Consider the following 17,975-nt stretch of genomic DNA (forward strand, 5'->3'; position numbering starts at 1 on the left):
CTGAACACTGGGGGTTTTTGTCCCTACCTGTAGGCAAATGAGATTTCAATAAAAAATTAAAAATATATAACAAAGATGTCACTTAAAACAGAAAGGACACCAGTAGAGACTTTAAAAAAGTCCTTAAAACTGATGCACCCGCAGAGGCCCCCAGACCACAGTCAGAGCGGAGCTGGGATCTCGGGCCGCCAGCCTGCAAGTGACTGAGGTCTACCGAGGACCACGCTAGGGAACTGGAAAGCAGGCCTTGAAACTGACTGCAGTACCAGCTGACGGCTCACCTTAAAGGAGAGCCCAGAACCCTCTGGATGAGCCACTCCCAGATAATAAACGTTCGGTGTTTAAAAAAAAGATGCGATTTCAAAGATTCTCTTCCTCACAATAATGAAGCGAGCAAAGTAGGCTCGGTAGTTGTACCTACAGAGAGCCATTAGCTTATTGGTTTAAATTGGCAACTCTCCCTCCTCAAAGGACTGTGGTACAATATTGCTCTCAAAACCCAACTAAGAAAGAAAATACAGCTGGCGATGATGCACATCAATTTCTGGATCAAATGGAAGCTCCCTTCTCTGTAAGACAGAGCAGCGATCTTCTTGATACGTCTTTCCACTCCACCCATGTAAATTAGAGGTCATCCATCACAGTAACATAGCTGGTGTTTTACTGTGTAAGTGCTCAAACGATACTACTTGCATATACATATATATATATACACACACACACATACATTCCTTCATTTTTCTCAAGAGAAAATACACTAAAGGTCAGAGTTACAAAGTAAGCATGAATATGTTCTTTAGTTTATCTGCAAGGCAGAGAGAGAGAGAGTGAGACAAAATGAGCACTCCCCCACCTGCTGGCTCACTCCCCAAATGCCTGCAAAGCCAGGAGCTGGCAACTCTGTCCAGGTCTCCCATGTGGATGGATGGCAGAAACTCAATTCTCTGAGCTGTAGTCAGGAGCTGCAGCTCAAACCCAGGTACTCTGATATGGGATGTGAGGGTCTTTACCATTAAGCCAAATGCCTGCCTCAGTATGTTCTTTTAAAACATAGACAGGGGGCCGGCACTGTGGTGTAGCAGGTAAAGCTGCTGCCTGCAGTGCCGGCATCCCATTTAGGCGCCGGTTTGTGTCCTGGCTGCTCCACTCCCGATCCAGCTCTCTGCTATGGCCTGGGAAAGCAGCAGACGATGGCCCAAGTCCTTGGGCCCCTGCACCCGGCATGGGAGACCTGGAAGAAGCTCCTGGCTTTGGATCGGGGCAGCTTCAGCTCTTGCGGCCATCTGGGGAGTGAACCAGCGGATGGAAGATCTCTGTCTCTCTTTGCCTCTCTGTAACTCTGCCTTTCAAATAAAATAAACAAATCTTTAAGAAAAAAAAAACCATAGACAGTATTATTCCACAAAAAAGCTAGATCCAGGTTGTCAGGCAGAGTTGCAGGTGAGGGAGGGATGTGGCTATTCCAACAGCACCCAACACAATATGGCACATGTGGCAATCAGCACACTCATGCTAACTTGTGCTTCCGAACGCGACCCTCAGCAGTCTACCCAGTGTCCCCTCTGAATCTTCCGCAAAGGGCCTTGCACACACCAAGCAAATTCTGGGACTGTATTATTTTAACCGAAAAAAGTTACAGAAGTTACTGATTTTTCCACTTAAAATTCTCCAAAGCTGTCCAGGACTCCCTTCCCAAAATGGACTACCCATGGTGAAAGCCACAAAGACAACCAGGTTTTGCTATGATCTGGCTAAATTTCTGCACCCTTGTTACATTTTAACCTGCTAGCAGAGTTACACCAGCAGTCAATGTTTAATCACTGCATCTGAAACGCAAAACCAGGACTACTTTGAAATTATTCTGTACTACAGCAGTAATGCAGAGAGCAGCCAGCAACACCTGAAGACTCCGGGTAGAGCCCTGGGAACAGAACGCTTCACACAAACCCCCAGAATTACTCACGTGTAATGATCAGTTAACACACTCAAGTCAAACCCAATTCAGACACGTCTCCTTTTCCTCTCAAGCGCCACTACTGAAGCCAACACTCTCTCGTCCTCCACGGAGGGCTGGGCTGCTGCCCTGCCATGACCAGCCAGCACAGAAGACGCGGAATCCTCAGTATCTTTTTTTTTTTTTTTTTTTTTTTTGACAGGCAGAGTGGACAGTGAGAGAGAGAGACAGAGAGAAAGGTCTTCCTTTTTGCCGTTGGTTCGCCCTCCAATGGCCGCCGCGGCTGGCGCGCTGCGGCCGGCGCATCGCGCTGATCCGATGGCAGGAGCCAGGTACTTATCCTGGTCTCCCATGGGGTGCAGGGCCCAAGCACTTGGGCCATCCTCCACTGCCTTCCTGGGTCACAGCAGAGAGCTGGCCTGGAAGAGGGGCAACCGGGACAGAATCTGGCACCCCGACCGGGACTAGAACCTGGTGTGCCGGCGCCGCTAGGCGGAGGATTAGCCTAGTGAGCCATGGTGCTGTCCTCCTCAGTATCTTCATTCAACCTGAGATTTGTCTCTGCAGTGGAAGGAGGGCCAACTGAAGACGACTGGATACAAAATGAATCTGAGCCTGTCCTTGCCTGGCAATGCTTTGCACGCCGGCCTCTCTGGTAGGAGTCAGATAAGGTTATCTGAAGCCAAGAGTAAGAAACCCCATCACGGGGGCTGGTGCTGTGGCTCACTTGGTTAATCCTCCGCCTGCGGCACCGGCATCCCATATGGGCGCTGGGTTCTAGTCCCGGTTGCTCCTCTTCCAGTCCAGCTCTCTGCTGTGGCCCGGGAAGGTAGTGGAGGATGGCCCAGGGCCTTGGGCCCTGAATCCACATGGGAGACCAGGAGGAAGCACCTGGCTCCTGGCTTCGGATCGGCGCAGTGCTGGCCGTGGTGGCCATTTGGGGGGTGAACCAATGGAAAGGAAGACCTTTCTCGCTGTCTCTCTCTCGCTCACGGTCTATAACTCTGTCAACAACAACAACAAAAAAAAAAAAAAAAAAAAAAAAGAAAAGAAAAGAAAAGCAAGCAAGCCCATCACAGCAATGGGTTGCTTCAGGCCATCTCCTACAGATGGGGCTAGGAGACAAATCAGATGCTCTCATTCTTCCCCCAGTGAAGATTCACGGCACTTAAAACCTTCAGTAAAGCACACATTCTAGGGGCCCGCACTGTGCTGTAGCAGTTAAGCCTCCACCTGCGGCACTGGCTTCGCACTGGGCGCTGGTTATGTCCCAGCTGCTCCTCTTCCGGATCCAGCTCCCTGCTGATGTGGGAGGCTGGGAAGGCAGTGGAGAATGATCCAAGTGCTTGGGCCCCTGCACCCACACAGAATACCTGGAAGAAGCTCCTGGCGCCCGACCAGCCCAGCTCCAGCTGCTGTGGCCATCTGGGGAGGGAACCAGCAGATGGAAGTCCTCTGCCTCTTCCCCTCTCTGTAACTCTGCCTCTCAAATAAATAAATATTAAACAACAAAAGAGATACCTGCACTAATAGAGATGACGTGCAACACTTCAGCCTTCACATGACACTGCTTAGCATCAACTCTAACAACGTTGAGAAAAGTACAAGACACATCACAATTCAATCAACTTCGCAGATCTACGTACCCAACTTCCAGACCACCAGCATCTTGATCTGTGATGGACTCTGAGAACTCCACTTTCCAGCGGTGCTAGGAGCAGCCCGCACCGTGCCTCTGCTGAGCGGCCTCTGCTGGGGCCTGGCATCTACCTACTCCTCCCACCTGGGGCCTGGCATCTACCTACTCCTCCCACCTGGGGCCTGGCGTACCTTTCCCGAGAGGCTTTTCTGCCACCATGAAGTCTCAAGGTATCCAACACCAAAATTAACTTAGTGGTCCCCAAGGAGAGCAGACTGTTCTGCTCTAAAGAGGAAAAATTCATTCACAAATGCATCCTGTTGATAGAAGGACCACTAACCACCAATCTGGAGTAACACATCACAGCTCTTGAAGGCAAATAAAGGAGACTCGTGTGTGGCCTAGTGGGTGAAGCTGCTGCCTGCAGTGCCGGCATCCCATATGGGCAACAGTTCCCGTCCCGGCTGCTCCACTTCCAATCCAGCTCTCTGCTGTGCCTGGGAAAGCAGTAGAAGATGGCCCAAGTCCTTGGGCCCCTGCACCCACGTGGGAGACCTGGAAGAAGCTCCTGGCTTCCGCCTGGTCCAGTGCTGGCAGAGGTGGCCATCTGGGGAGTGAACCAGCGGATGGCAGATCTCTGTTCTCCTCCTTTCTCTCTGTTACTCTTTTAAATAAGCAAATATTTTTTAAAAAGTAAACAAAGAGTAAAAATAAAACAGTATCCAACATACTCCCCTTCAATGTGAAAAGTTAATAACTTCTTGGGGCCGGCGCTGTGGCGCAACGGGTTAAAGCCCTGGCCTGAAGCGCCAGCATCCCATATGGGTGCCGGTTCTGGTCCTGGCTGCTCCACTTCTGATCCAGCTCTCTGCTGTGTCCTGGGAAAGCAGTAGAAGATGGCCCAAGTGCTTGGATCCCTGCACCCACGTGGGAGACCCGGAAGAAGCTCCTGGCTTCGCATCAATGCAGCTCCAGCTGTTGTGGCCAACTGGGGAGTGAAGCATCAGATGCAAGACCTCTCTCTCTCTCTCTCTCTGCCTCTCCTCTCTCTGTGAAACTCTTTCAAATAAATAAATAAATCTTTATTTAAAAAAAAAAAGTTAGCAACTTCTCATCTTCCTAATTGTTTTGGGTCTCCATACTAAAAATCAAACAGACCCTCCATGGAGCAAACAACGCAATGAACGTTGCTTTGACATATTTCAACGTCCTCATAGGGATAACAACGTTTTTGCTTCCAAGATGGGAATCACATCGAGAGTTCATTCCTGACAGGAGACAGAACAGACGCATATTCACGAAAAGCACTGGCTTCCCCTGCATCCCACAGCGTCCCTGGGAAAGGCTACCAGCCACTGACAGGAACACTGGGTCCTCCCCCCAGAGGTCGACCCCCGGAGTCCCATCCGCAGACTTTGGTCCACGCAGCCTGACAAACCCTCACCCAAGCCAATCCTGAGTCTCGCTTCTGCGACTCCTTTAAAGTTACTTAAGGAGCCACTTTGTGCCTACTTACTCTGAACGTGCAAAATAAAGCCGCTTCATAGACCCGCAGGCTTCTCAGAGGACAGCCACAAGCGCAAGGTGCCACGCTGCTGTCAGTACTGTTGCCGCCTTGTGTGCATCGTCCTGAACGAGGCCACGGTGCCGGCCTTCCAACTTCACGCGGCTCGCGGTGAAGTTTCTGGATGCCATTCCGCCCTCACGCTTCCAAGACCTAACCCTCCAAGTCCCGGACGCATCGGCAGCCAGCCCGGTCCCCTCTAAGGGGCGAAGGCCACACTTCTCAGTCACTCCCCGCAGACCCAGACCCGCACGGCGGGATCCAGAGGCGCCCCGGCCACTGTCACAGGAACACGCGCCGCGGGGCGCGGAGGGGAGGAACTTCGTCCAGGCTGCAGGACCGGGCGCTGCACTGCCCCCTCCCAGGGCCCGCGCCGACCCCCGCGCCCGCCGGGCTCGCGGCGGACACACCCCCTGCACCCCGCGGCTCCCGCACCGCGGCCGGGGCCTGCGACTCGCAGGGTGGGCGCGAGGGGCCGGGGCCGGGGCCGCCAGGGGGACGAAGGTGGCGGGAAACAGTGTGGGGAGCGGGTGGCCCGCGCGAGGTCCTCTTTTTGTTAGCGTGGGGGGGCCGGCGGGGACCCCCTCCTCCCGCGCGCCCGCGTGTGCGTGTGTGGGGCGTGGGGGTGCCGAGGACTCGCGCGGAGGCCTCCCTCCAGCGGGGCAGGCACGGGGCTGCCGAGCGGCGTGGGCTGAGCACGCCGGGGCCCTGCCCCAGCGGCCCCGCCGGCCGGGCGTGCGGCCGGGTGGGAGGGGATGGCAGAGGCCCCCCCTCCGGCCCGGGAGGCGGGAAAGGCCCCGGAGCTCCGGGACGGGCGGCGGCGGCGGCGCGGCCTCGCGAGCCCGAGGGCCGCGTGCGCCCCCCGCCCCACTCCGCACCCCCGCGGCCGCCCCCTCCCCCTCGCCGCTCCTCTCACCTGCACATGATCCGCCATTTTGCTCCATTCATGCTCCTCTCCGGCCCCCCCTCCCCCCCGGCGCGCACCTCGGCCGGGGCCGCCGCCGCCGCCACCGTCGCCGCCGCCGCCGCCGCCGTCGCCGCTGCGCCTGCGCGCTGGGGGCCCGTCGCGCTGCGCTCGCGGCGTAGCGTCGCTCGGCTGCGCAGGCCGCGGCGGCGCGAGCCCGGGTTGGAGAATGCGCAGCGGCGCCGGGACGGCGTCGAGGCGCGCGCGACGTCAGCGGCCCGGGGACGCCGGGCCGGGGGAGCGCGGAGGCGGGGGCGCCGGGGGAACAAAGCTTTGTTTACATGGGGCTTAAAGGGGCCGCGCTGCTCGGGCGGGCGCGGGCCGGGGGTCGGCGCGCAGAGGGACGGGCCGAGCTGTGGCGCCGCCTCTCCCGGCGGGGAGCCCTCCCGCGCCGCGGGGGCCGCGTCCTCCAGAGAACCAGCTCCGGGTTCCTGTTGCCGTCCTGCTCTGCGGCGATGGCCCGCGCAGAGAGAGGGGTAGCACACGCAGCCTCCCGAGGGGGCTCAGATGCTGGGGTGGGGGCGGTGGGGTGGGGTCCCTGTCCCTGCCGCTGCCACGGAGCGCCGCTCTCCGGCTTCCACGGCTGACCCGGCGCCTCGGGTGGGGGCGAGTGGCCCTTCACACTGGGGGTGCAGTGGACTGGCACTGGGCGATCGTGGCCGCCGCTGCCGACCTCCTTTCTAGTGCGTCTTCCTGGTTGGTCAAGGTAGGACGCACCTAAAAACTACATTTCCCAGGTGTCCCTGCAGCTGGGGGTTTGCTGCGCTAGGTTAGACTGCCAATAGGATCGATTTAGGGGATTTGGGAGGCAGGAGCGAGGCAGAGCTGCTGACCGTTGCTTCTGGCAAGCCCGGCCCCTGAGATGTCCAATCATGGAGCGCCATGCGTGCCGGGAGACAGGGGCGGCGGGGTCGGAACCTGAATCGATTGCTCTGCAGTGGAGTGTTCCCGGAGCCACAACTGCACTGGCAACCTTTGCGTTCCCTGCTTGACCGATTGGAGCAGAGGTGACCACTTCCTGCTGCTCTAGGCCCAGAGCTGTCCGGGCTCATCCACCCTGCACCTCACCCACTTGTCGCTTGCTGTGTCTCTCACTGCCCTGCCTCACCAGCTCACAAAACAGACGCCCGGGAGTTATCTTGATCCTCAAGGCGCACACACACTCAGCCAATCTGCTGGCAAGCCCGGATGAATCTGGCTGACACACACCCACCCAGATCTGGCCACCGAGAACACCCCACCCGGGCCACCATGACGTTTCTCCTGGGCTCTGGTTGTAGATTCCAGACTAGTTTCCCTGCCTGCTGCCTTGCTCCCGGATAATCTGTTATCCCTACAGCTGCGGGACAGCAGTGTTGCTTCTATTGTAATCCAGATAATTCACATCGCTGCTTAAAATCCTGGACCTGCTGGTTGAGAGCCCAAGTCTTTGCCGTAGCCCGAGAGGCCACCTGTCCATCCTGACCTTGTCTCTCCCATATCCCTACTTGCTCAACGTGCTCTGGTCATTCTGGCCTTCTCTGCAGTTCCTCCTAGGCAGGGTGTTCCTGCCCCAGGACCTTTGCACTCACAGTAACTCATGCCAGGAGTGCTGCCTTCGTGCCTCAGCTGTCACCCCAGAGGGGTCTTCTTCCCGCCGTCTGGAAAGTCGTCCCCGACCTCATCACTGTCCTACGACACTGACCCCTGTTTGTGTGACGTGACCTACCTAGTCTTCTCATTATCAGGCTCACCAGCTCGAACTACACGAGGAAAATAGGGATTCTGTTTGTTTGTCTTATTTATCCTATGTCCCCAGTACCTCAACAGAGAGCTGGTGTTCAGTAAATGATTTTTTTAATTTTTTAATTAAATTTTAATTACTATTATTTGAAAGGCAGGGTTACAGAGAGAGAGGCAGAGAGAGAGAGAATCTTCCATCCACTGATTCACTCCCCAGATGACTGCAATGGCTGGAGCTGCACCAATCAGGAGCCAGGGCTTCTTCCCGGTCTCTCACGTGAGAGCAGGGACCCAAGGACCTGGGCCATCCTCCACTGCTTTTCCAGGCCACAGCAGAGAGCTGGATTGGAAGTGGAGCATCCAGGACTAGAACCGGTGCCCATATGGGATGCCGGCACTGCAGACGGCAGCTTTACCCGCTATGCCACAGCACCAGCCCCAGTAAATGATTGTTGAACGTCACTTCTTTGTGTCTCCGTCTCATTCTGGGTTTGGGGGCAGGGCTCATATTGAACATTAAGCCCTTGAAGTTTTATGCCAGTGTTAGGTAAGATCTCTAGGCTCTCCTCCGTCTTAGTGCTGGGAGAAGCGATGGACGTAATGGCGAGAGGTGGTGCAGGCCCAGAAAGAAACTGGGCTTGAGCTTCCCCGCATGGCCAGGAGCCAGTGGGGGTGCAGGAGGCACGGATGGGACCTTGCGGAACCTCTGCACACTCGCTCCTCTGCTCCGTCCTTGGTCCGCTCGCTACCCATCCTGCATGTCTTCCTGTGGGCTGTTCCTCGGGGAGTGCCCCCTTGTACACCTGTTGCTGGCCACCTGATCCCCGAGCCAGTGGGGGAGCCGGAGGCAGTCTCTGCTTCTTTCTTTACTGCAAGTCCTTCGTGTGGGGATCCGTTATCATCCCTGCAGGAGAACAGGACCCTGGAGCCCTGGTTTCTGACCTGTGTTGAGTCCTCTCTCCTGCTGAGAGAAACCACTATGAAAGAAAGGGTCCCAGCAGCCAATACCTGAGGCACGCGTGGGGTTTAGGGTGCCCCTTCCTTTCCAGTCAAAGCAAAGAGTAGTCAAGGGCGACTCCAAGCCCCACCTGTGCCGCGTGGAAGCCTCTGTAGGATCCTTTCCAACACTTTCTCTTCCCCTCACTGATGCCGGGAATGCCTAGGGCCTCCCCCTACTTCTCTGCCCCTCTGCTGTGTCTTAGAGCTGAGTCTGTGGGGCCCTGTGTCCAGGATTGCCCTCTCCTGGGTGAGCGCTGCTCTCCAGGGGCCCCAGGTGGAGTCGCAAGGGCCTCCGAGGGCCACAGCCGTGTGGCTGTGTCGCCCTCTTGCTGCAGGCCGCGGATATGGACCAAGTCCGGCAAGGAGGGGAAAGGGGTGCGTGCCTTACCTGGGGCTCAGGCCTCCAGGTGTCAAGTGTTGGTGTCGTCTGGTAAACTCGGGTGCCCCCCTGTGGTTCCGGGTGGAATATGACCGCTTGGGCCATGGGAGCGGTGGAGAAACAAGCTCTCGTGTTGGGGCGCAAAGCTGCCCCAGAACTGGCGCTTTCAGCAAGCTCTGCCCTCAGAGTTCCGCGGGGGGGCCTCACACGCCCGTCCCCTCCCGCTCCACAGGCGGAGCTGGGTCTCCTTTGGGACTAGCGACACGGAATCACAGAACGGGCCGTGTCCCATCTCCACACGCCTAACCACGTCCCCAGGTGCGTGCGTCTCCCCTAACAATGGCTTAGTCTCCCATGGGCTGGGGGCTCAGCCTGTGCTAACTAACCCATGTGGCAGAGCTGCGGGCAGCGAGCTGGTGACTGAGCACTCTCCGCAGACCTCAGCCATCCCAGGAGCTTGGATTTCTCAAGGCAATTCATCTACTTGCACAGGGTCTAGATTCCAGCTGGGGCCCAACAAAACTGAATTAAAGATCTGGAGCTGGGCCTGTCTGCGACGCTGGCATCCCATGTGGTTTCTGGTTGGTGTCCCGGATGCTCCACTTCCGATCCTGCTCTCTGCAATGGCCTGGGAAAGCAGCAGAAGATGGCCCAAGTGCTTGGGCCCCTGCACCCACGTGGGAGACCCGGATGATGCTCCTGGCTCCTGCCTGGCACAGCCCTGGCTGTTGTGGCCATTTGGAGAGTGAACCAGCAGATGGACGATCTCCGTCTCTCCTTGTCTGTAACTCTGCCTTTCAGAAAATCAATCAACCAGGCGCCCTGGGCTCTGCGTCCTCCACAGCCTCCCAGCTGGCTCTGCGGCTCTCAGCAAGCTGCCAGCAGGTGTGTTCAGACCTGGTCTGCCTTCGTTAGGTGACTGTGTGGCTGGTGAACATGAACTGTGAAGCATTTTAGAATATGTATTGGCCGGCGCCGCGGCTCACTAGGCTAATCCTCCGCCTAGCGGCGCCGGCACACCGGGTTCTAGTCCCAGTCGGGGCGCCGGATTCTGTCCTGGTTGCCCCTCTTCCAGGCCAGCTCTCTGCTGTGGCCAGGGAGTGCAGTGGAGGATGGCCCAGGTGCTTGGGCCCTGCACCCCATGGGAGACCAGGAAAAGCACCTGGCTCCTGGCTCCTGCCATCGGATCAGCGCGGTGCGCCGGCCGCAGCGCGCCGGCCGCGGCGGCCATTGGAGGGTGAACCAATGGCAAAGGAAGACCTTTCTCTCTGTCTCTCTCTCTCACTGTCCACTCTGCCTGTCAAAAAAAAAAAAAAGAATATGTATTGGAGGAGGGGTGAGTTAGGCCTAATTGTTAAGCCATGTCACTCCAGAGTGCTTGGGTTCAAGCCCCAGCCCTGCTTCTGATTCCAGCTTTCTGTTCCTGTTTCCCCGGGCAAGCAGGAGTGACGGCTCAGTGGGTGCTCAGGTCCCTGCTACCCACACGGGAGACCTGGATTGAGTTCCCCGTTCGTAATGCCAGCCTGGCTCCGTCCTGGCTGTTTTACTAGCAGATGAGAGCTCATTGTCCCTGCTTCTCTCTTTGCCTCTCCAATAAGATAAATAAAACTTTTAAAAATATCTATATTGGGCTGGCGCCGCAGCTCACTAGGCTAATCCTCCGCCTAGCGGCGCCGGCACACCAGGTTCTAGTCCCGGTCAGGGCACCGGATTCTGTCCCAGTTGCCCCTCTTCCAGGCCAGCTCTCTGCTGTGGCCAGGGAGTGCAGTGGAGGATGGCCCAAGTGCTTGGGCCCTGCACCCCATGGGAGACCAGGAAAAGCACCTGGCTCCTGGCTCCTGCCATCGGATCAGCGTGGTGCGCTGGCCGCAGCACGCCGGCCGCGGCGGCCATTGGAGGGTGAACCAACGGCAAACGAAGACCTTTCTCTCTGTCTCTCTCTCTCACTGTCCACTCTGCCTGTCAAGAAAAAAATATCTATATTGAAGTTGTTGCTACATAGATCATGTTTGCAGGACCCCCTGTTGTGGTGCAGGTTAAGCCACTGCCTGTGATGCCGTCATCCCATATGGTGTTCAAGTCCCGGCTGCTCCACTTTCCTTCCAGCTCCCTGCTATGGCCTGGGGAAGCAGTAGAAGATGGCCCAAGTGCCTGGGCCCCTGCACCCACGTGGGGACCCAGATGAGGCTCCTGGCTCCTGGTTTCAACCTGACGCAGCCTTGGCTGTTGAGGCCATTTGGGGAGTGAGCCAGCAGATGGAAGATTCTCTCTCTCTCTCTCTCTCTTTCTCTCTCTCCCTCTCTCTCTCTCTATCCCACCGTGTGTAACTCTACCTTTCAAATAAATAATAAATTTTTTTAATCACTTCCAGATGAGCCCTGTGACTTCCTGATGCTCCCAAAGCCTGGAAAAAAGGTGAGATCCAACAGCTGAGATGCACTTGCTGGCAGTCAGTGCTGGCTCCAGAGGGGATGTCCCTGGTTCCAGACCGTGTGGGCGGGCGGTGGGCAGGGTGAGGCAGTGTTCCCACGGAGTGGGAAGGGGTGTGTGTGTGCAGTGCTGAGTGTGCTGCAGCCCTCAGCCAGTTGAGAGACCTGGCTTCCAGCTTGACGACCTTGAGCAAGTGCCGAGACCCCGCTGTGAGCCTGGGTTTCCTCGTTTCTAAGTGACTTGGGCCCGTTGCTTTCTAAGGCCTCTTCCAGCTCGGGGGTGCTCAGCAGCAGCCAGCCGGGGCCTGGGGCCTGGGGCCTGGGGCCTGCTGCTCTGAGTCTGACTCGCGGACCGGGTTTCTGGGCCTCACTGTTCTTGGGTGGCAGCCGCTCTCTCTGGTGACTCCCCATGCCGTCCCGTGTCCCTGAGTTGCTGCTCTTGGAGGAGCTGGAATTTGGCTTTTTGGGGACATTATTTCTTAGTGGCTGGAAATGCAGGAAGCTTGAGTGTGAAGCTCACTCATCAGAAACCAAACACACACACACACACACACACACATGCACGCAGAGCAAGAAACCACAAGCCTATCGGCCTGTCGTCAGCGAGCAGGCTAGAACAGTGCAGAAAACCCTAGGCAGAGAGGAAATGAACTTGAACTTGCGAGAAGGGGGAACACAGGCTGAGAAGAGAGGGGAGAGGCAGAGGGCGGAGTGGAAGGAGGGAGTGGACGCCAGGGGCCCGAGATGGTGAGACGATGGAGGCCGTGGCTGTGAAGCAGGGCTGCTTGTACCTGCAGCAGCACCAAGCGTTTGCGAAGGTGGGAGCCGGGCTGGGCGCAGGGGCTGGGCGCAGGGGCTGGGTGCAGGGGCTGGAGGGAGCTCCAGGCTCCCAATCCCTCTGTGGGGACTATGCCGGCGTTCCAGCTCAGGCAGGCTCTTTCCTTACCATGCTTGCCTCCCAAGCCAGGCCCCGTGGCGCAGGCGGGGGTGGAGAGGAAGGAGGGTGCTGACTTAGCTCCTGCGTTCTTGTGCTCTCTCTCGACTTCCTCTCCTGGGGCAGCTTGGACAGGGATGGAAGGCATGGGGTGGGGGGCAATCCGGGACGATGCTGGAGGGTCTCCCTCACTTTCCCCACCTTGTGGAGGGGGGAGTGTCTGGCTGGCATTAAGCAGGTCAGGGGCCTCTGGGAGCTGCAGCCTCAGGGCGTCCAACCTCCTCCTCCTCTCCTGGCCTCCTTGAATGAGGAAGTCTTGTCCCCAGCGGACCCACCCAGTCAGTCTCTGTTTCTCTCCCCTTTCCCTCCACTCCCCTCCACGCCCTACCTGTCAAGCAGAAAACTTCAGGGGGCCCGGAGAGAATTTTCTGGAGACAGGCCCTCTCTTGTGAACATGTCCAGGGCAGGCCCCTGGCGCTCCCCCCAACCCCTCCTCTACCTCTGGAGCTCACTGGTGCTCTTCCCTAGACCAGCACCTGCAGGGCGGGCTTCCCGCTGCTCGCAGCCTGCTCCCCCTGCAGCTCACTGCTGTGCCTCCTGCTGCCTTCAGCAGCCTCTCTGTTGCTTCTGGCCCATCTCCTGTCCTCGCACTCCGTGGGCCCAGTTACCCTCTCTGCCTCCCTATCCGTCCCCATCTCCCGTGCAAGCCCCCCTTCCCTGTGGTCACAAGCTCTCTCTCTCTCTCTCTCTCTCTCTCTCTCTCTCTCTCTCTCTGGGTGGCTCCCTCCCGGTGCTCCCTCTCCCACGCATCTGGGTTCAGAAATGGCGCCGGTTCGGGGCCGTGCTGTACGCGGAGTCGGGCTGCGCCTTGGCCCGCCTGGAGCTCCAGGAGGGCCCAGAGAAGACACGTCGGGGAGATGCTGGCCGGAGGGTCATCCGCCTCAGTGACTGCCTGCGGGTGGCCGAGGCCGGCTCCGAGGCCAGCAGCCCCCGGGACACCAGCGCCTTCCTCCTGGAGACCAAGGAGCGCCTGTACCTCCTGGCAGCCCCCACGGCAGAGCGCAGTGACTGGCTGCAGGCCATCTGTCTGCTGGCTTTCCCCGTGAGTCGTTCAGAAGGGGTGGGGGGGGGGTGGGGGGGGGCCCTGGCCACTTCCGGTGAGCAGGTGTTAGAACGTCCAGGTCAGGGTGTTGGAGTTGGCAGCCCGGTCCAGAGAGTGCACGAGGGGGTCCAGAGAGTGCACGAGGGGCTCAGGGGTTGGAGGACAGCCTGGAGGGCAGCAGAGGTGCTGAGATCCCGGCCTCCTCCCCTTGGGGCAGAGGAAGGAGCTGCAGGTGCCCGAGGGGAAGAGTGGCCAGCCCCACATGGAGATCAACGAGCTGTACAGCCGGGCCACAGGTGAGGCTCCCTGGGGTGTGGGTGGGAGGAGGTGAGGGGCCCCTGCCAGTCCCCGAGTCTTCCTGTCTCGTGGTTGTCCCCAACCTGGGCCAGTCGCCTTATCAGCCTTTCCCCCTTGCTTCCGGTGCTGCCCAAGGCGGGGGGGGGGGGCGCCTCCCTGAGTACCACTGCTGGTTCACCCCGTCTTGTTCAGGCTGAGGGGCCCCACGTGAGGTTGCTGCTCTTAAGTCCTCTGTGCTGGGACCCCAGCGATTGTCTGGGGGAGGGGAGAACAGAGAGAGAGAGAGAGAGAGAGAGAGAACTTTTCTGTGTTTGCCTGTGCAAGTCTCAGGTGGCTGGGAGCTTTTGGGTGACAAGGCAGGTGCCACTGTCACCGGCTCTTGTCCTCTGGGCTGTGTGTGCGTGCGTGTGCATGCTTGTACAAGCATGGCCGGTGGACACAGAGTCCCCTGTCCACCTAAGCTCCCCCGCCCCCCAGGGCACCTGCAGGCATAGGCAGTGGAGGCAGGGTCGGGCTTCCCCTGAAGCTGTTAACAGTGGGAGTTGGGGAGCCAGCTGGTTTGTGGGTGAGAGGTGAGATGAAGCCCAGGCTGTGGGCCTGGCAACACCAACAGGAAGCTTGTGAGCACAGGATCGCGTGGATGTGCCCGGGGTGGGTGGGCACGCGTGGGGGTGGAGGTACCTGGCCGGATGACCCGGCTCAGGCCAGCTCAGCCTACACCATCCAGACAGGTGCTCCCCACCCCCACGCCGGAGGAATTTGTCATGCTTTTCCTGGAGGCTGCGCCCCTCCCCCCGACTTTTCTCTCCTCTCTGCTCCCCAGTGGTCCCTTGCAAGGAGTTTGCAGTGACCATGAGACCCACAGAAGCCAGCGAGAGGTGCCGGCTCCGGGGCTCCTATATCCTGCGAGCCGGGGAGAACGCCCTGGAGCTGTGGGGCGGCTCGGAGCCCGGCACACCGCTGTTCCACTGGCCCTACAGGTTTCTGCGACGGTTCGGGCGGGACAAGGTGAGCGAAAGCGCGAGCCAGGTTGGAGAGGATCAGGAGGGCCCAGTGCACCTGCTCGGGCCCCTGACCCCCGACCCCTGCCGCCTAGGTGACCTTTTCCTTCGAGGCAGGCCGGCGCTGCTTGTCCGGAGAGGGCAGCTTTGAGTTCGAAACGCGGCAGGGCAACGAGATCTTCTCGGCCCTGGAGGAGGCCATCAGCGCCCAGAAGAACGCGGGCCCCGCGCCGGCCGCCGCGCGCCCCGAGAGCCCCTACGCACAGCCGCTCGACTCGCTGCCGTCGCCGCCGCCCGCCGCGCCCCTGCCCGCGCCTCGCACGCGGGCCCCCGAGGGGGACTACGCCGTGCCCTTCGACGCCGTGGCCCGCCGCCGGGGGCACAGCCTGGCGCGCCCCTTGCCCCCGCCCGACCCGCTGTACGACAGCATCGAGGAGCAGCCGCCCGCGGGGCCCGACCCCATCTACGACGAGCCCGAGGGTGTGGCCGCCCTGACCCTGTACGACAGCCCGCAGGGGCCGGGGGCCGAGGCGTGGGGGCGGCGGGAGCGCCCTGCCTCGGGCTGGCCGCCGGCCGCCGAGTATGACAACGTGGTTCTCAGGAAAGGCCCCAAGTGACCCGCGCGGCCGGCGCTCGCTCCCCTCCCCTCCCTTGCTGTCCGCCTGGCCGCGGCTGGGTCGGCGGGGTTGCCCCTCCCAGAGCCTGCGGGGTGAGTCACCACCCCGGGGCAGGAAGGGTGCCCTGGAGGCACCCACCCACCCACGCACCCTCCTCCTCTTCTACTTCCTTCTCTGGGGCGCGGTCCGCAAGGCGCTGGGGGGCAGAGGGCAAATCTGTGGCTCCTGCCTGCTGATGTCCACCCCCACGCAGACACAGGCCTGGCTCTGGGCGGACCCCTGCCCCACCCCCCTGGAGAGTGGCCGCAGCTATCGGGCAGGTGTCCGATTTCTCTGTAGCATTAAAGTTCCCCAAGTATTTTTGTTTGGATGAATGCTAGGGGGTGTGGGGGAGGGGAGGGAGGGGACTGGGCCAGCCAGAAGCCAACCGGGAGCGCTGGGACTGCAGGTCCCGGGTGTCTGTGCCCACGGAAGTGAGAGTGCACTGGGAAAGTGGTTGATTGGTTGGTTGGTTTTTTTAATGTACTGAATTAATTAATTTGAAAGAGAGAGAGAGCTTCCATCTGCTGGCTAACTCCTCAGATGCCCACAACAGCCAGAGCTGGGCCAGACTGAAACCAGGAGCCGGGAACTCTATCCGGGTCTCCCTGGTAGGTGGGCAGGGGTCCCAGGTACCGTCTTCCGCTGCTTTCCCAGGAGCATTAGCAGGAAGCTGGATTAGAAGCAGAGCAGCCGGGACTGGCATCAGCACTCAGATAGGGGATGCGGCAGTCACAAATGAGGGGTTAACCTGCTGCACCCCTTTGCTGCTGCTGTGAGAATGGTGGTTTGGGGGGGGTGCTGGGGAGCACAAGAGCTCAGCATCACGGCAGGAGAGCTGGTTTGCATGACAAAGCCACTCTCTCAGTGACAGGTTCATCCATTCATCCGCCTAGGGGGACAGAGCCCTCCTGACTCAAATTCAAGGTGCACAGGGCATAGCAGGTACAGCGGCTGCTTCATCCCATGTGGGCGCCAGCTGCTCCACTTCCCATCCCCCTCTCTGCTAATAGTGGGGGAGACCTGGAAGCGGCTCCTGGCTCCTGGCTTTGGCCTGTCCCAGCCTTGGCCGTTGCAGCCATTTGGGGAGTGAACCAGTGTATGGAAGACCTCTCTCTCTCTCTCTCTCTCTCACTCTGCCTTTCAAATACATAAACAAACAGGGGCAGGTGTTTGGCCTTGCAGCTAGGATGTCTGCATCCCATACTGGAGGCCTTGAGTTCGAGTCCTTACTCTGTTCCCCATCCCAGCTTCCTGCTCATGTGCACCTGGAGAGTGGCAGGCGATGGTTCAAGTCCTTGGGTACCTGCCACCTATATGGGAGACCTGGGTTGAGTTCTCAGTGGGGGGAGGTTCAATCCAACCAAGCCCTGGCTGTTGTGAGTCTTTGTACCTATCATATGGTTTTAAAGATGCATTGATTTCTTAGATAGGCACAGACACAGAGTTACAGACACAGAGAGGGAGAGAGGTCTTCCATCCACTGTTTCACTCCCCAGATGGCTGCAACAGTCAGTGCTGGGCCAATCCAAAACCAGGAGCCAGGAGCTCCTTCTGGGTCTCCTGGTGGGTGCAGGGGCCCAAGCACTTGGGCCATCTTCCACTGCTCTCCCAGGTGCATTAGCAGAGAGCTGGATCAGAAGTAGAGCAGCTGGAACTCAAACCTTAAGTGTCCATATGGGATGCCAGTGCCACAGGTGGAGGCAGGGCCTGGTATGCCCACAGTCCCGCCACCCCCCTCTTTTTTTAAGAAGGAGAAAGAAGATCTGGCCTTTGGAAGAGATAAGTCTTTGTTGGGGGACCAAGACAGGCTTCGTATCAAAGGTGGCATTTAAGGTGCATCTGTAAGGGGTATGAAGAGAGTAAGGGGAGGCATGTGTCCAGGACGGGTCTGTGCTCAGAGATGAGGAACAGGCGACAATCTAGATTTCCCCTCACTTAACAGGGAGGCAGCAGGTGATAGATAGCACAGGTGCCTGAATTCCTGCCATTGGTGTGGGAGCCCTTGATCGGGTTCCTGGCGGGTCGCTGTAGGCATCTGGGGAGTAGACCACTGAATGAGCGCACTCTCTCTCTCTCTCTCTCTCTCTCTCTCTCTCTGTCTCTGTGTCTCAAAAACAGGCATTATAGAGACAGCTCTGCAGATGGTGGGGTCCCCAGAGATTTGCTGGATAAGCTCAGGTTCCGAGAAGATAAACTTCATTTCTGATATGTTGAGGTTAAGAAGGTGGTGATAACTAAAAGAGAATTGAAATCCATGAGTAGTTTTTTTATAGTGCACATTTTCCACATGTAAAAACTAATTTTTTTGCATCCAAATAAACTCATCCCTTTA

The 17,975-nt window shown here is 58.6% G+C and overlaps 2 protein-coding genes across 6 annotated transcripts in view; one reads left to right on the forward strand and one right to left on the reverse strand.

Moving 5' to 3' along the window:
• XPO7 (exportin 7) overlaps positions 1–6,226 on the reverse strand; it is a 96,084-nt gene extending 89,858 nt beyond the window's left edge. For 2 of the 3 annotated variants that reach the window (XM_070047332.2, XM_070047331.2), the window contains exon 1: positions 6,074–6,226. In XM_070047332.2, the coding sequence (XP_069903433.1) occupies positions 6,074–6,091 (18 nt within the window). In that variant the 5' untranslated portion in view covers positions 6,092–6,226. The remainder of the gene's footprint in view (positions 1–6,073) is intronic. The other variant, XM_051836770.3, reaches the window with a different exon arrangement.
• Positions 6,227–6,367: 141 nt separating this feature from the next.
• DOK2 (docking protein 2) lies at positions 6,368–17,745 on the forward strand. Of its 3 annotated transcripts, XM_051836772.3 has the most exons (7): positions 6,368–6,827; positions 10,023–10,106; positions 11,593–11,636; positions 13,405–13,686; positions 13,904–13,982; positions 14,807–14,991; positions 15,080–17,745. In XM_051836772.3, exons 3-7 carry the CDS (start codon positions 11,613–11,615, stop codon positions 15,599–15,601), a joined length of 1,092 nt encoding a protein of 363 aa, XP_051692732.3. In that variant the 5' UTR covers positions 6,368–6,827; positions 10,023–10,106; positions 11,593–11,612; the 3' UTR covers positions 15,602–17,745. The 3 variants fall into 3 exon arrangements, with proteins under 3 accessions (XP_051692732.3, XP_051692733.3, XP_051692731.3); XM_051836773.3 differs by lacking the exon at positions 10,023–10,106; XM_051836771.3 differs by lacking the exons at positions 6,368–6,827; positions 10,023–10,106; positions 11,593–11,636 and adding an exon at positions 12,244–12,468.
• The last annotated feature ends 230 nt before the right edge of the window (positions 17,746–17,975 follow it).

This window comes from Oryctolagus cuniculus, chromosome 8 (assembly GCF_051225735.1).
Source record: "Oryctolagus cuniculus isolate XC-2025 breed Fujian yellow rabbit chromosome 8, ASM5122573v1, whole genome shotgun sequence".
Taxonomy (NCBI): domain Eukaryota; kingdom Metazoa; phylum Chordata; class Mammalia; order Lagomorpha; family Leporidae; genus Oryctolagus; species Oryctolagus cuniculus.

Bases quoted from the DNA above. Each gene is read 5' to 3' on its own strand.
- DOK2 (XM_051836771.3), top strand. From the start codon at position 12,406: ATGGAGGCCGTGGCTGTGAAGCAGGGCTGCTTGTACCTGCAGCAGCAC. The intron at 12,469-13,404 runs GTGGGAGCCGGG...ATCTGGGTTCAG, and splicing joins AGCACCAAGCGTTTGCGAAG to AAATGGCGCCGGTTCGGGGC. The intron at 13,983-14,806 runs GTGAGGCTCCCT...TCTGCTCCCCAG, and splicing joins GCTGTACAGCCGGGCCACAG to TGGTCCCTTGCAAGGAGTTT.